Source organism: Perca fluviatilis, chromosome 5, assembly GCF_010015445.1.
Source record: "Perca fluviatilis chromosome 5, GENO_Pfluv_1.0, whole genome shotgun sequence".
Taxonomy (NCBI): domain Eukaryota; kingdom Metazoa; phylum Chordata; class Actinopteri; order Perciformes; family Percidae; genus Perca; species Perca fluviatilis.
The window spans coordinates 662947-678947 of NC_053116.1; the positions used below are offsets into that span (position 1 = coordinate 662947).

Below are 16001 nucleotides of genomic sequence, written 5' to 3' on the forward strand. Positions count from 1 at the left end.
ATAAATTATTGTAAATAAAATAAATTATTGTAAATATTGCCAAAATATAACTTGTATCCTTTGTAAACCTTTTGATCTTCCTCTCAGGGATCTTGTCCTGTCACTCTCTATGCATAAGCATTTACTCCAGGTTCTTACTAAGAAACACTAGCAGGTTTACCTTTTCCAAGTGCTTAACAGACTGAAGTTCAGCAGCTACTTTTTTACGACATGTTTGGTACATGTTGGGCAGCGCAGTTAGGGAAAAATAGTGTCGCGATGGCACAGTGTATCTTCTGTCCAGTGTCTTAACGAGTTGTCTAAACCCACTGTGCTCCACCGTAGCACAGTGGAGCACATTGCTTGAATCCTTTTCATATTGTGTAGCATTTGTAAATGCGTGTGTTATCGACACCTGCTTTGTGGAGGCACTTGTTGCTGGGCGATTGTCAGCCTCTCTCTCTTCATATTCGGTAATGGGATTACGCTCCAGGTGTTGAAATAGATTGCTGGTATTACCTTTGGTCGCTATAACAGTTTTTCTGCGGTGTTTGCATTTGATTCGAGTTTGTTCGGTGTCGTCTTTATTGAAACCAAAATGTGTCCAAACGACGGACACTGCGTGGTTTTGGTACAAGCGGCTGCGGCTCCTGTTGCTGAGTTGACTCGGTGTTTGAGTCCTCCATGATGCTTCAGTGTCGCAGACTGGACGGGGCGGAGTCACGTGACTACACATGCGGCGGCCGTAATATGTTTTAAGGGGAAAGTACATTAACACACAGTGGGTGCCCGCGGAAATATTAATAGGATTAAAAGACCGAAATAACCGACTTGGTAAAATTACGTCGGTTATAGGCTCTGAATTTCGGTTTCGGTTATTTTTCGATTAATCATCCAGCCCTAGTTTTAGGTAATGTAATGTATTTTGTTATGTAGTTTTGTCTCCTGTTGCATTGGTTAGCCCTCTTGTGGACATAATGCACAAAAACGCATTATGTCCATGACATAAAACGCATCAGTATCGGTAACTGACTTTCTTTATATGTAAAGTCCTGGCCTCCAGCTTTAAGGTTGGAGTATGCTTGAAAGGAACTAAGGAACCCTCTCACACACACAGAGACACACACACACACACACACACACACACACACACACACACACACACACACACACACACACACACACACAGTCTTTTTCTTCAACACCCTCTTCTCTGCTTCTCTGTTCATACTGGGGTCACACACGTGTGTTCTGACCTGGAACAGATATGTGAACATGGTCATCTAAAAGAATAAATGAGACCCATTGAACGTGATGATACACAAATAAGGGGGTGACACGGTGACTTCCACTGTGGACTGGAGCCTTTCTGAGTTAATGACCCAGCTCTGTGGATCCCTGTGCTGCTCCAGACCTACAGGGATGCCACTAGTTCTTGTCCGTGTGTGTGTAGTCGTACTGGTTGGCTGCAGGGAGGAAGCTAATCCCGTGTAAACGAGCCCAGGGAAACTCCTCCTCTGAGAACCCTCTTTAATGGACCGATATGGGTCAGCGCTGCCACATGGACTCCCTACAGGAGCTACAGCTTCTTTTCTGTAAATGGAAGCTGTGGAATCCCTTCACTGTACTTGATTTCTTTTAATTCTTTGTGCAGCGACAGTGGAAAAAAAGCACTGATGGTTTTCTGTTGATTTAAAGAGAAATGTTCCACTGTAGTAGCTTGAAAGCTCCTTCTGACTGGTTATGTTGCTTGAAGAGAGGAGAGCACATCAACTAATTATAAAAAATATATTTACTGTATATCAGAAGATGGGGTATTTTGCCTGATCACTGATTGATATTCCAGTTTTCCAATTTTCAATTTGAAACAGCCGTGAATTCTTCTTCCACTGCACATGGAGGGATGTGTTTGATGTTTACAGAACCGATAAAAGGTTTATATTTGGAATAAATATAAAAAGAAAATATATAAGATGGATAATTATGGCATGAGCAGAAAACACAGAAAGCGCATATTTTGGTGACAGCAAGACAAGAAGGCACCAAAATACTGTGAAAAAGAAAAAAAGTTCTACATTTACATACCAGCATTTTTAAAATATAGTTATTTCTGTGGTAAAATAATACAACTCACTGTTGTTACTTTGCATTCCTAACCTTACTTGTAAAAAAAGCATCTTATGTTAAAGCTGTGTGTTCAGGAGAAAAGATTAGCCTTTCCCCCTCCCCCACAAACCTCCCCATGAACCTGATGACCTCCCAGATGTCCCTGCACACCGCCCAATCCAAACTGCTCCCATGATCCCCAGTGCTGCATTAGTAGAGCTCCTGTTGTTGCTCATTTTCTCTATTGGTGCAGTTTATCAAGAGGAGTCACTGGTTGAGTGTGACCTACGTGATATCTGTACATGAGCATTATTTCTAAAATATATACTCATATAGATAGAAAGGTAGAGCTAAGCTAACAAATATTGGTATTTTGTGATACACAATTACGTTGTCTAAATTAATAACAAGCACATTAACGTACACTTCTCAGAAAGTGTTATCTAAAGTATAGTCTAGACCACACTCTATCTTTCTTCAATCGCCTTCTACGATACTGCCCCAGCCCTACTGGTGACATGGAAGGACTTTATCTCAATATAGCACAATATCATCAGTTATGTAATCTAGTTGAACTGTGTGGTAATGCAAAGTTTGATTATAAAGCCAAATCTGCAATTTTCAAATGATGCTCCCTCAGGTACTTAGATAACACTTTCTGAGAAGTGTACGTTAATGTGCCTGTTAATAATTTAGACAACGTAATTGTGTATCACGAAATACCAATATGGGTTAGCTTAGCTGTAAAATGTCTTGAGATAACTCTTTAATCGTTATGATTTGATACTATAAATCAGTGTTGTAATGTAACGGAGTACAAATACTTTGTTACTGTACTTAAGTAGAAATTTCACGTATCTGTACTTTACTTCGCTATTTAAATTTATGTCAACTTTCACTTTTACTCCACTACATTTCCTAGATAAAATGTATACTTTTACTCCGTTATATTTCCACTAAGCATCTTCGTTACTCGTTACTAAAAAATAAAATTAGAAGAAATGTGTGCGACTGCAATAAGGGAGGTTTGGCGAATCACTGCTCCTAGATTGCATTACGCACGCTCCGCACGCCGCGCGCTCTATTTCAGCGCTTGTTTGTTGCAAACCGCCATGGAAGCCCGAGCACCTACTGGAGCACCTACTGGAGGACCTCCCGTTATCGTAGACCACCAGGCTCGACATAAGCGATGGCCCGATGGCCCGGGGCCAGTAAAAACGTATGTCGGGCTGGTTCAGCCACAGTCACTGGTGTGTGCGTTTCACGCAGCACATGTACTGACTGGAAACGTTACCGAGGATTATTTACCGCCGATGGCAGATGAACTAACGCTACACTCGTTACTGTAAGAAGGTAGCCTACAATAAAACCTCCATGATTAAAGAGTCAATACTTATCAATAACCCACGTACCTGTTCTACAGGCAGAAACACGTAGAAACCATATCTCAGTCTGATCTGTCCACTCTCGTCCACCGTGCTGTGCAAACACAGCTCTACTCTGCAAACAGCGACTTTACAAACGAGCTAAAATGAAAGATGTCAGTTTGTAGTCTAACTGTTTGTCTTAATTTGCAACCAATCTTGAACTTTGGACAAACTATTGTAAACGTAGCTGCTGTCTAAACGAGCCATCCTCTCCGCTGGAGCGGTAAACCTATGGATGTATTTTAAGACCAAAACAAATACACGTGGCTACTTAATATGCACGTGAATGACGCGTTCTTCATTGTTGACGATGTTGCCAGTTGTATTATTTAGCAACAGAATTGTCTTATTTCAAATTAGGCATACAGGACTAATCTGAGATCATTTTCTAGTTAAGTAGCCTATCTAGTTATCATTATGGATTTTCCATGTTTTTAGGGGTTTGCTTACTAATGTAAAAAATATAGCATTAATTTAGTAAGAAAGTGAAAATATCAAGATGACAAGATGATGCGTATTAGGTATAATTTTATTTTCTTTATTTGAATGTAGTTGATGACCCCTGGTCTAGCTTTGCTGCTAATGGCACAACATCCAGTGGCAGTGGCTAGCTTTTTTCCTGCTTTTTTGTCCTTTTCCAATATCACCTATGATATTTCTTTCAGGGACAGTAAAAATGTAGAAGGGGCCAGCAAAACTCTGATCTACTGGCCTGGGGCCAGTGGGGATTTTTTTTTATGTTGAGCCCTGCGACCACCCCGACGATAGTGGTGAACTCGGTGAGCAGGGTAGTGGTGAAGATAACGTCATACACCCGTGTTGCAAGAAATGTTTCTGTACATTGATTTCAGCTCTAAAAATCTGCTGTTTGTTCTTTGAACTTAAGAGAATTGTGCCTGAAAAGTCCCTGAATATGCTTTATGCTTTACTATAAGAAAGCCACAATAAAAGTTCTAACCGCTTGCTTTTAAAAAAAACAACTTTTACTTTTACTTTTGATACTTAAGTACATTAAATATCAGAAAATTACTTTTGATACTTAAGTACAGTATATATCAGATACTTTAAGACTTTTACTTAAGTAATATTCTAAAAGGTAACTTTCACTTCTACCGAAGTCTTTTTCTAGTACGATACTTGTACTTTTACTCAAGTATTGCTTTCTAGTACTTTATACAACACTGCTATAAATAAAACTGAACTGAATAGTCACAACGAGGGGCGGCTGTGGCTCAGGTGGTAGAGCGGTCACCTGCCAATTGGAAGGTTGGTGGTTTGATCCCTGGCCCTGCAGTCCCATGCCGAAGTGTCCTTGGGATAGGACACTGAACCCCGAGTTGCCCCCGATGCTGCGCCATCGGAGTGTGAATGTGTGTGAGTGTGTATCTGATGAGCAGGTGGCTCCTTGTTCGGCCACAGCGTCTGAATGTGTGTAAATGGTGAATGGTTCCTGTACTGTGTTAAAGCGCTTTGAGTAGTCGTTAAGACTAGAAAAGAGCTTTATAAAAACATTTACGATGTAAACATGTCTATCTTTTTATATTGTTTCTATCACAATGTCGAAAAAACCAGCAGCTGAGTTGTTATATTTAGGTCATTTGGACGACGCTTTCCGTTCTGATCCTAACACGTTCTTTTCATTTTGCACTAAAGTTCTTATTAAAATGAGAAAATACTTTTCATTTGTTAAGTATTTAATTCACACAGGAGTATATAAAATATGCTTTACCACGTGGTTATTTCATATAGACTCTATTTATTTATTGAATTACCATATGAAATGCTCTATATCTGGGTAGAAGATTTTGGCCATACTGCCCAGCCCTGCTTGTGTCTCAAGTTTCAGGTCTTTATTGTCTTATACACAACAATTCCAGTGGAGCAGTCGTTGGCAATGGCTTTCTTTGTTCTCACATAAATAAAAATGAGAATCCAAGACAAAAAACCTAAAAGAGTGCGTAAGTTCAAATATAGGAAAAAATAGAATATAGATCAAATATAATAATGTGGTAGGCTGTAGTGTTGTACAGTAAAGTGATACAATAAATAGGCTGTAATATAGACAGGTTAAAATACATATATGTGCACTGCGGTGTGTGTGCAGGTATAAACAGTTACTTCAAGTTCAACTTTAGTTGTGTCCCTGAAGGGCGATTGGGTGTGCAGCAGGTATAAAACACATAAAAGACATAAATATACAAGATATACACATGGTCACGAATGGGGGGCGGACTCATACTGTGGAATCCATGCTTCAATACTTTTAAGCTACTCATTTGGTATGGATTCCTTTAGAAAAATATCGATAAAAATGACATTACACAGCATGTGGGTATAGCTGCATCACTTCCAAACGTTTTTCAGTGCTTTTGTATAATGTTTGTGCCAAAAAAAACGCCCTGAAGCTGGCCCACGTCACGTCACTGTGGAAACCTATGTGACAGAACCTAGTGCGCACTGCACAGCCATGTCGCGGCCGCCCACTTGGGCATCAAGTGCCTGGTCACCAGAAAGGGGCACGCAGCACAGCAGCAGCACGAGTAACCTCTCCAAACCCTTCAAAACAACACGCCCTGAAAGTCCGAAGGAGGCTGAACACAAACATGAAGAATGTCAGAAAGGTGGTTTGAGAAGATTAGAAAATCTTCATGGACAATCAAAATGAAATAAATGAAATGCTAAGATCTTTCCGTTTGGATTTCTGAAGAATGTCAGAATGTACTGTATTAATGAGGTCATTTGTTTTATCAACATTGCTGTCAGGAAGCCTAAATAGTTGACTATGTAGTGGCCTATTTAAGAAGACGAACACATCTTCACCAAAGTGCAAATGTGCATGTTTTTGTTGTTATAATTATTTTATTATTTAATCATAGTATTTCTCTAAAATGCTGTATTATTGTTTGCACTTATTAGCACAAACATTTGTATTGAATTGTACTCATATTTGCTTCTGTACCGTGCTGTGAAGTGGTATGATCTTTTTTCTTCTTATATATATGTGTATATATATGTGTGTGTGTACATATATGTATGTGTATGTATATGTGTGTGTATATATATATGTATGTGTATGTATATGTATATATATATATATGTATATGTATATATATGTATATATATATGTATATGTATATATATGTGTATATATGTGTATATATATATGTGTATATATATGTATATATGTATGTATGTGTATATATATGTATGTGTATATATATATATATGTATGTATGTGTATATATATATGTACGTGTATATATATGTATGTATGTATGTATGTATATGAATAGTACACATATATATATATATGTGTATATATATGTATGTATATATGTGTATATATATGTGAGGTGTGTGAGATATGAGGATATATATAGTGGTATATACATATATATATGTGTGTGTATGTATATATATATATAATGTGTGTGTGTATAAGTTTATAATATATATGTGTGTGTGTGTGTGTCGGAGTAAATATATATGTGTGTGTGTTTTTTAAGAAGTAACATGCACATACTACACACATCCCGATCCCTGCTCAGAGTGACATCATGGATGAAAAGAAATAAACAAATGCCAAGCCACCGGCCTGAATGGAGACGAAATGTCATGCAGCGCCAGCACAGTATCTTAAACATTGGAGCCGATATGTATGGTTCTTGTTTTGTAGGTAATGTGTGTGAATGTGTATTTAAAGAACGTGACCTGGAGTAACAGTGTGTCTTAAGATGCTGATAACCGCTAGTGTGTGTGTGTGTGTGTGTGTGTGTGTGTGTGTGTGTGTGTGTGAAATGCAAGATAACACCCCCCCGCAACAAAAAAGGATAATGAAAGATTGAAAGGAATCGAAAATTCCCTTCTCCAACTGTTAAAAAACAAGGGGGCGCAGAGGGGGGGGGGGGGTGGGTGGATGGGGGGCCTGGGGGCCTAAAAGCCCGACCCTTCCGGGGGGCCGCGGGCGCCCCCGCGCGGCGCGGTCCCGCGCGGCGGGGGGGTGGGGGTGGGCTTCTCGCGCCCCCCCCCTCTCCCCTCCCCCCCCCCCGCGGCGGGTTGGATGATGGATGGTTAGATAATAAAATAGGAATGGAACGTGTATCTAATGTTGCTGTTGTGTCTCTTGTGGTCAGGATGACAGTTCACTGAGCAGCGAGGAGGAGGCCGAGATGAGCGAGCCCACGTGGCTAGCAGCTGATCTGGGAGCAGCGTCTGACCTGAGCCCACCGAGCCGAGGAGAAAGGATGCGCCCCAGTCCCCAGAACGCACACAGCAAGGAGGACGACGGTAAGAACCGGGAGCAGGTTACCCCCACAGTGATCTGCCCTTCAATTCATGTTGAGAGAACACTTTGTTCTTCAGGAGCCAAGAAGAACAGGAGATTAGAATTCTTTCAACCCATAAAGTAGCTTCAAAATGAATGTAGAGGGTTTTACGAGCGGCATCTTAACACCGATGGCTTTAACTGTTGTGTAAAACACGATGTCTTACGTTGTCAGCGGGTCAGATTTGAAGGTGGAAATCTACTGGATTGGATAGATTAGCTCAAATTGTAGCTTTTGTGAGTTTCAGCTGAGATTATATAAGAATATCTTCTTCTTTATACCTTTTTAGTAAGAGAAAACAGCAGCAGAGAATAGTTGAGAATAAATGAAGTCAACCGTTGATTATAAACCCTAGTTACTGCATTTATGTTTTGTCATATAAGTTGTGATATAGAGTGATGGTGGTACATCCTGGTAACTTGTGCGTGGCCTTGTGCAGCAGCCATGTTTGCGTTCTCTCACTAATTGCAGTGATTGTGGAGAGCAGAAGGGTTGTAGTGGAGATGGCTTTGTTACTGAAAAGCTGCAGATAACTCAAGCAGGCCGATCAGACCAATCCCAGTTCTCCATGTGTCCCTGTGGTGTGTGTGTAGCCCCACAACAGGTTCACTTTGAGGAAGGAGCACGGCGGAGCTATGGTGCCGTAAATCAAGCTTTGGTTTTCACAGACACCAGCAGCTCTCATTTGTTTTTGGTCATTATATCCAGATAAATCATTTTCCAAGTGATAAACAATAATTCAATTTTTAACATTGCATGCTGCACTTTCAAAAGGAAATGTAGCCCCAGCAGTGCCATTTGTTAACATGCTTTCATTAGAGCTCTGGTATCTGTTCTGGTCCATTCCGCTCTCCCATTGCTTTTAAACTATCTTCTGTCCGTTTGTCTCTCCGTCACTGTTAACACTGTCATTGTTTCGAACTTAACACGGTATTTTTGGAATATCACTGAGTTAGAGAAATGTCCTCCAGGACTCTGCAGAAATACCCAGATACCCTAACCCTAACCCTTGTGCCCGTGCCCCTCGTAGCGGCACCTATCCCGGGCGCTGCATTTTAACCCTAACCTAACCCTAACCCAGATAGGTCCAATTCACAAACATTCAGTACAAGCAGCAGATTGTGTGTGCGTGCGTGTGTGTGTGTTGATGTGAGTGGGCTTGACTGTTCAGTGGCAGGCGGGGGTAAGTGCTTCAACCGATCTCCATCAAGATCTTTCTTTCTCTGCTGGATGACGCATTCAGGAGAGGAGGAACGAGGGGATGAGTAAAGGGAAAGGGGTGGAGGAAGAGAATTCCACTCCAGATGTTAGTTTAGTGCCTCACATTTATTGCTGTGGTCTTGTTGCCTTACGCGTTTTCAAAAAGTCATATGTAAATCAAATGGTATTTTGACATTCAGTTCCTCCTTTTGATATTATTTCACGTAAAAACCAAATCCAGGAAACATTTTTTTTCTGTGCAAGAAAGGATTAAAGAAAGAAGAGAGCACTAGTTCCTTTAAAGGGGAATGTTGGTATTTTATTAATGTAGTGACACACAGTCTAAGCCTGTCAGTGGCAGAAAAAGCCCTTTTAGGGATGTAAATTGACGGGGAACATTTGCCCTATAGGATTACACATTAGTCACTTAGACACAAATGCATTGGGAAATAGTATAATTTTATCCCTGTATAAAATTCATATAATATCTCTTCAGCTTGCGCCTATTGCTCCTTTTTCATGGAGAATAGTCCGTTGAACACAGTTTGAGTCTTCTGTCCTGGGCTTTCCTTTCCAGCTGTTTCCATGTCAGCACGCTCTGCTTGATGTCAGTCTCAAGCATAGACGGTAGGAAACGCTCTCGAGGTCCCTTCACCAGGTGGTCGGAGAGAGAGAGAGAGAGCCCTTCAACCTCTCTTTCTTGTGCCTTGGTGGTTCCACGTAAGGGCCTGGCATTGGGTTTGTGGAGTGTGTTGCCGATCCATCCCCAACTTCTTCTCTTGATCTCCTCTTCCACCGGTTGTTGGCCCGTTCTCCCCCAGAGATCATTGTTGCTGATGGGATCTGGCCAGTGGATGCTCAAGATCCACCTCAGGCAGCTGTCTAGGAATGTGCATTGGTCATTGTGGTCTTGGTTGTCCTCCACGTCTCTGATCCCTCGAGTAGAATAGGCGTAATGTTCTGAGCTTTGTCCGCTCCAAAATAATGTAATATAATATCTCTAGAGGGGCTTAAAACCTATGTGATAGAGTTAAGTGGCTCTACAGTGAGCTCAGCATACTTTTTATTTATTTTTTATTAATGTGTATGTAATAGGGCTTCTGATTATTTCCTCAATCAGTGCTCATGACAGCTAACATTTTTCTCATTTGGCAAAAAGAACTACTCTATCCAATAACGGGTGCCAAAATAGCTGCAAGGCCATCGTTAGCAGCAGTTTAAAGTAAACATCATACTACTATTGATGACTATTTAAAGAGCTGCTCTGAAGCCTACGCAGTTTGTTTCTATCTGGTTTAGCTTGTTAGCAAATGTCGTATCTGAATGATACGTTACAGTAATGCTCCCAACTAAATATTATCCAACAAAAGTTTTCCTGTTCTTTCTTTCCATTCAGCCAATAATGGCATAAATGCTGCGTTAGTAGAGTAAGGGACAGACTGGAAATCCACCAGTTACTAGTTAGAGGCATCAGGTGTATTTGGTCCATATGATGGAAGGCAGAACGAGATGAAGCAGTAGGGGGGGGGATAAAAGAAAGAAAGAGCGGAGAGAACTGAGCTCAACGATGTGTCTCTCTCTCTCCTCGTTCCTTATTTTTCTTTTTCAGTGTCAGAATGTTGCACAGCCAACATCCTTCACTCTCCACCCTTCTGGGGTGGGGTATCCCAGTTCAACAAACCCTTCAAGGTTCATGGTGTCTGTGTGTTCACCATAGCCTCTGTGTGTGTGTGTGTGTGTGTGTGTGTGTGTGTGTGTGTGTGTGTGTGTGTGTGTGTGTGTGCAGTCAGTGGCAGAGTGTAAAAGGTCACTCCCTACACCTCATATGGAAGCCAGAGAAGGGTTGTAGGCGTCCAAATGCCATAACAGCCAGAGGAGCTATGAGGCATAGTTGAAGTGCCTTTCCTGCTCAATTAGACTCCAATCCAAGAAAAGAGGCAGTTAGCAAAGCCTCCTCTTATTCCTCTCATGTACAGGAGTGGTGGCCTGATAAATGCCTCTATAGGAAGTAGGGAAACTTTCAGAGTTCCCAGAGGTCTTGAAATGGGTTTGTGGACTAGTGGAAAATTACAAAACAAGGCCTTACTTTTTTTTTTTTCCTTCTTTTTTTTGATAATGAAAACATGTCCTTGATAGTAGCTCACACCCTAAAGAAAGCCTTGCCTTGGATTCTTTTCCTTTTAGATTAAAACATGAGTGATGTCTGGTTCAGATCAATGTGCTGCCTTCTTTTTCTATTTAATGTTTAGATGAGTGTGGGCACCACTCGTGTTCCCAGTTAGTTCCATTCAGCAGTGCTTTGTAATTACCACAAGCCGTGCTTCCTCCTCTCCTACAGCTCTGAAAAGATGTGAGAGCAGTGCCGGGAACGGCCTCTGCTGTTGCTATGAGACTTTATAAAACCTCCTTGACGTGCTGCAGTGTTTAAAGTAAAAGCTGGAATATTTTTCACTTTTCTTACTGTGTTCTCCCAGCGCTGAAAGCCCACTGAGCGCTCAGTGCTGCGGGGAACTCGCAGCAGCTCTTTCCTCTGACGGCGATGAGCTGCTTTGGTTTGAACACGCAGCCAAAGAGCTTGCGGTTGATATGACTCCCAGAGTTAATATCAGGTGGGTGTTTTCCTAACCAGCAAGCTGTCAGAGCATTTAACCGGAGTAGGCAGCTAATTTTCAGTAGAGCAGATGGTCTGCACACACACGCCCATGTCCAGCTCAGAAGCAGCAAGTAAATCACTTTTAAGAGCTTCTGACCGCCACCTTGCTTTTATTCTCCTCTGCTCCACTCAGGTTAACAGTGACAGCTAAAGTGAAAAGCTCTTACTGCGTGATGGTTCACAACGGCAGTTTGAACGTGTGGCCGACTGATGAGTCCAGTTGATATTGGTGTTGAAAAAGATGCATAAAATCATCAAAAATAAGAAACCAATTGAGTTTCTTTTGTAATTTTAAAGCTGGTACAGTCATTTCAGTGACATTCTTTGTGATCACTGGGAAAAGGATTGTTGCCTTCTTCATTGCGGAAAGCCTTTACTCTGGAAGATATGTGGTTTCCATCTGACAGCTGCAAAATGAGGTGCTAGTGCCAAACTAGTGCACTGCAGCAGGGCTAACCTTGACTCGAGATGTCACTGTGAATTTGTCCAACCGATGCTATGGGATCCAACCTTGGACAGAAGTCAAACTGGCCGGCAGGCGAGCTAGGACAACAGATCTGCTTGCGCCAGCAATAGACTCATTTTATGTCACCTGTATTCTTTAGCTTTCTGAGAGGGCGTGCATGTGTGAGAAAGTGAGTGTGCACTCCACGCCTCTCCACATCACTCTGGATCGCGCTCTGTAGAAGTGGCCCATCTACTGCCTCTCAATTCTGGGAAGCGAGTCCCGTCCCTGCCTCTCTGCCAAGAGACATCCACACCAGATCCCCTCTGTGCTTCTGACCTACCCACCCGAGAGGCTCCTGCTGTACAGAGCAGAGTCCAAGGCCTCCTTTTCCTAGAGCCTTTTGTTCTGTAGAAACAGTGTAGTGATGGAGAGGGCTCGTCAGAAGTTGGAGCTGACATTACAGGTCCTCTCCACAGGGGATCAACTGAAGAGACGGAGTGGAAGGGAAATGGAGAAAGGATGACGTCGTTTAGGAAGGAGGAAGAGGGAGAACAAAATGGTGGGTGATAGATAGGCCAATATATTGATCTGCTAACATACTGAGCTTGACAGTGTCTGCGACTGCTGATATTACAGATGTTCCAGGAAAACTTGTTTCCCTCCTTCTGTCTAATGGAGGAGTGACGATGGGGATGGAAGGAGAGATAAAGAGACAGTGGGTCAAACAGATTAGTGGACTCTCTTCCTGACATCCCTCCCTCCGTCTCAATACATCCAGCATTTAACAAGCTAACTACTCTCTGGATTCTGGATGTGTGCACAGATCAGATACAGGTCTCTAAAATCACTTCCACATACGTTTACTCTTTTTAAACTTTAGGTACATTTTCTATCCTTTCATCCATGGCGCTACCTAATTTCCCCCCTCTTAGATCATTATCTTGGTTGTGTTAAGCATTTTTCATATGGCAGATTGTGTAAATTGTGTCCCATTTACAATAAAACGGATAATCTCTTACTAATTGAATAAATAAAATATGTGGAATCTGGTGGTATCATCTGGAAAATGAGACATGCACACAGCTAATCCCAAATATGACCTTAACTGTGACCATAGATGTCCACGATGTGTATGAATGAATAAATGCACTCAGCACAAGAGGGTTTTATCTTATCTTATATCCTTCATCATGACCTGATTATATATTCTACTGAGACGAGAATGATCAGGAATCAATCTCACTATATGAAAGACAGGCAGGCTCATTGTGAGGTGTTCCTCTAGGCTCCCTTCTGGGGCCTCTGATTTACTAAACGCATCCTCTAACCAGCATTATTTGATTGATTTTAACACTTTAAGTGTCTTTATGTGGATTTTTATCTTATTTTATTGTTGGATTGTTTCATTTTCCCCCTGTTCACTCCCAGGTTTCCTATGGATCCTTAAAAATACTTAAAGGTAGTAGAATTCATTAATCAAAAAGTAGGGCATTGCATTGTAAAATCTCAAAGTAATTGCCACATCTATTAAAAAAAATTACTGAATGCCTGTCACATTAACGTCACAAAGATCCATATAGCGGAAACAACAACACTCATATTTTGAGCTGCTTTTCCCCTAAACATTGTATTTATGATGTTTATTTTTAATGCAATATCAGGGATAAAAGTGTCATAATAGAAATCACAGAGATAGGCAGACTTACCTATGACAGATAAACAGTCAGGACAACGACATGCTGTCAGGTGAACAGTCAGAAATTCAGCCAGGCTGCAGTCAATAAAGACAGAGAGGAGGCAGAGTTATCCTCCCTGCATGAATAACCCTCTCCTCAGGGACAGATCCACACACACACACACACACACTAGGAAGCTGCACATCTAGAAATCTTTGTCCGTCACGTACACACACACACATGCATGCATGTATGTGTGTGTATAAACAGCATGTATACACCGTAAACATACACACACACGTTGATGCTGTAGGCCAGTGGCCCACATGGTCTAATGTGTTGAAGCGGTGCAGCAGAGGAAAGTAGGGCAATGGGAAACAAACGACAGGATGACTTTGATCCCCCTCCTCCTCCCTTCGTCATCCTTCCCCAACCTCCCTCACCCCTGCTACCCAAAGCCGAGTGGAAGGGGAGAGAAGAGGGGCAGCGAGAGGAGGGAAAGGGTCTGAACTGCAGGATGGAGGAATAGAGGTCAGGCTGAATTAGAAGGAGAGAAGAGGAGGGAGCGTTGGATTAAATCATCCTCTCTCTCTGTTAGGAGTGAACTGGATGGAGGCCGGCAGACTGAGCCCAGAAGCAGTTCAGTCTGATGCTGAAACCAGAGCACAGTTTTTCTCTGGGAGTATCACTGAAAAAATACACCTACCTTAAAACCAGCAGGGATGGCAATGATGTGTCTGTATTGTCTGTAGGCAGCACAGTTCTGCTGCACATGATTTATAATGTAATGTTTAGTGCAGGAAGCAGTTAGCCCCTTTATTTAGAGAGGTGGGACATAAAGGCATGGAGAGGGGAGGCAGTGGCTCAGGCTTTCTGGAGTCCAGCAGTCGTCGTCGTTGTTTTTCCATCTTAAAGGAATACTTTGCCCTCAAAATGACCAGTTGTATATCAATTACTCACCCAGTGTTGCCTTGAATACTTGAAGAAAACTTTGTTTTTGTCGCATGCCTCCACGATTAATGGAAAATCCCAAAATGGAGAAAAATCTTGATGGATTGAAGTAACAGAGGGCTACATTTAACAGCAATTGTGTTTTTGTGTTTTCATTTGCATGGAGATGTTTTTGTGAACAGTGCTTGTATGGATGGGACTTTCGTTAGAATGAAGGAGGAAAAGTCCTTTTTTTAATGTGTATGTGGACTAGAGGCATAAATCCATTATTGGTATTTTAATTCAATAGGGTCTTTGTGAGTTAAAAAAGCAACACACACCTTGAACAGAAATAGACACACTTGTGTAAGACTGTGGATAAAAGCATATGCATACCAGTGAACTTTAAATTGCAACAGTGTGTCTTTTGAATATTTCTTATGTAAATGCCTTAAGCAATGTTTCTCTAGCTCGCACACACAAGCACACACACACAGACACACGCACACACACACACACACACACACACACACACACACACACACACACACACACACACACACACACACACACACACACACACACACACAGTTTCAGGTCATTGTGGTGTCAGCCTGCCAGAGGACCAGTGGCCAACTTAATGGAAACCCCATTTAAAATGCACAGAAGCATTAACATATGACATTTCTCTTTGTTTTGTGGGGTCCTGTACCACATGCTTCTGGATGTGGGTTTATTTGTATGCCTTTTGCATCAGTATAGTTATTGCACGATTGCGTTATGCATTCATTATTTTGTGTTTGCACGCATGTTGTAACATTATGTTTTTACATGAGGCTGCATCTCCTCTAGCTGCATATAATTGTCCATTGTATGTTTATGTTCTTAGTTCTCTCATCACATATGCAACTACTGAATGTGTGTGTTGGTCAGGGATGCTCTGCAGTGGGGTACGGTAGCTGCTTAATTATTAATATCCCCCCTCTCCAATACACAAACTCAAATAAGAAGCCATGCAATTAATATTAAAAACCCACTATACTGCTCCTCAACACACACACATACACACACGTACACATGCACACACACAATATTGACAATAAAAATATGTCAACAGGTTGTGTGTGTGTGTGTGTGTGACTCTAATTAGAAGGTTGACTTGGAGCAGGGTGCAGCAGCCTCCCGCCTGCCTGTAATGAGGTCTGGAGCTGTGAGACACTGAAACCTCTGCAGCCTTTTACACAAGTGTCTGACTCA

The 16001-nt window shown here is 41.7% G+C and overlaps 1 protein-coding gene across 4 annotated transcripts in view; it reads left to right on the top strand.

Annotated features, from left to right (window-relative positions):
- Positions 1–16001, top strand: part of LOC120558328 (nucleolar protein 4-like) — a 212840-nt gene that overhangs the window by 104730 nt on the left and 92109 nt on the right. For all 4 annotated transcript variants that reach the window (XM_039799257.1, XM_039799258.1, XM_039799259.1 and 1 more), the window contains exon 5: positions 7646–7799. In XM_039799257.1, coding sequence (XP_039655191.1) covers positions 7646–7799 — 154 coding nt within the window. The remainder of the gene's footprint in view (positions 1–7645; positions 7800–16001) is intronic.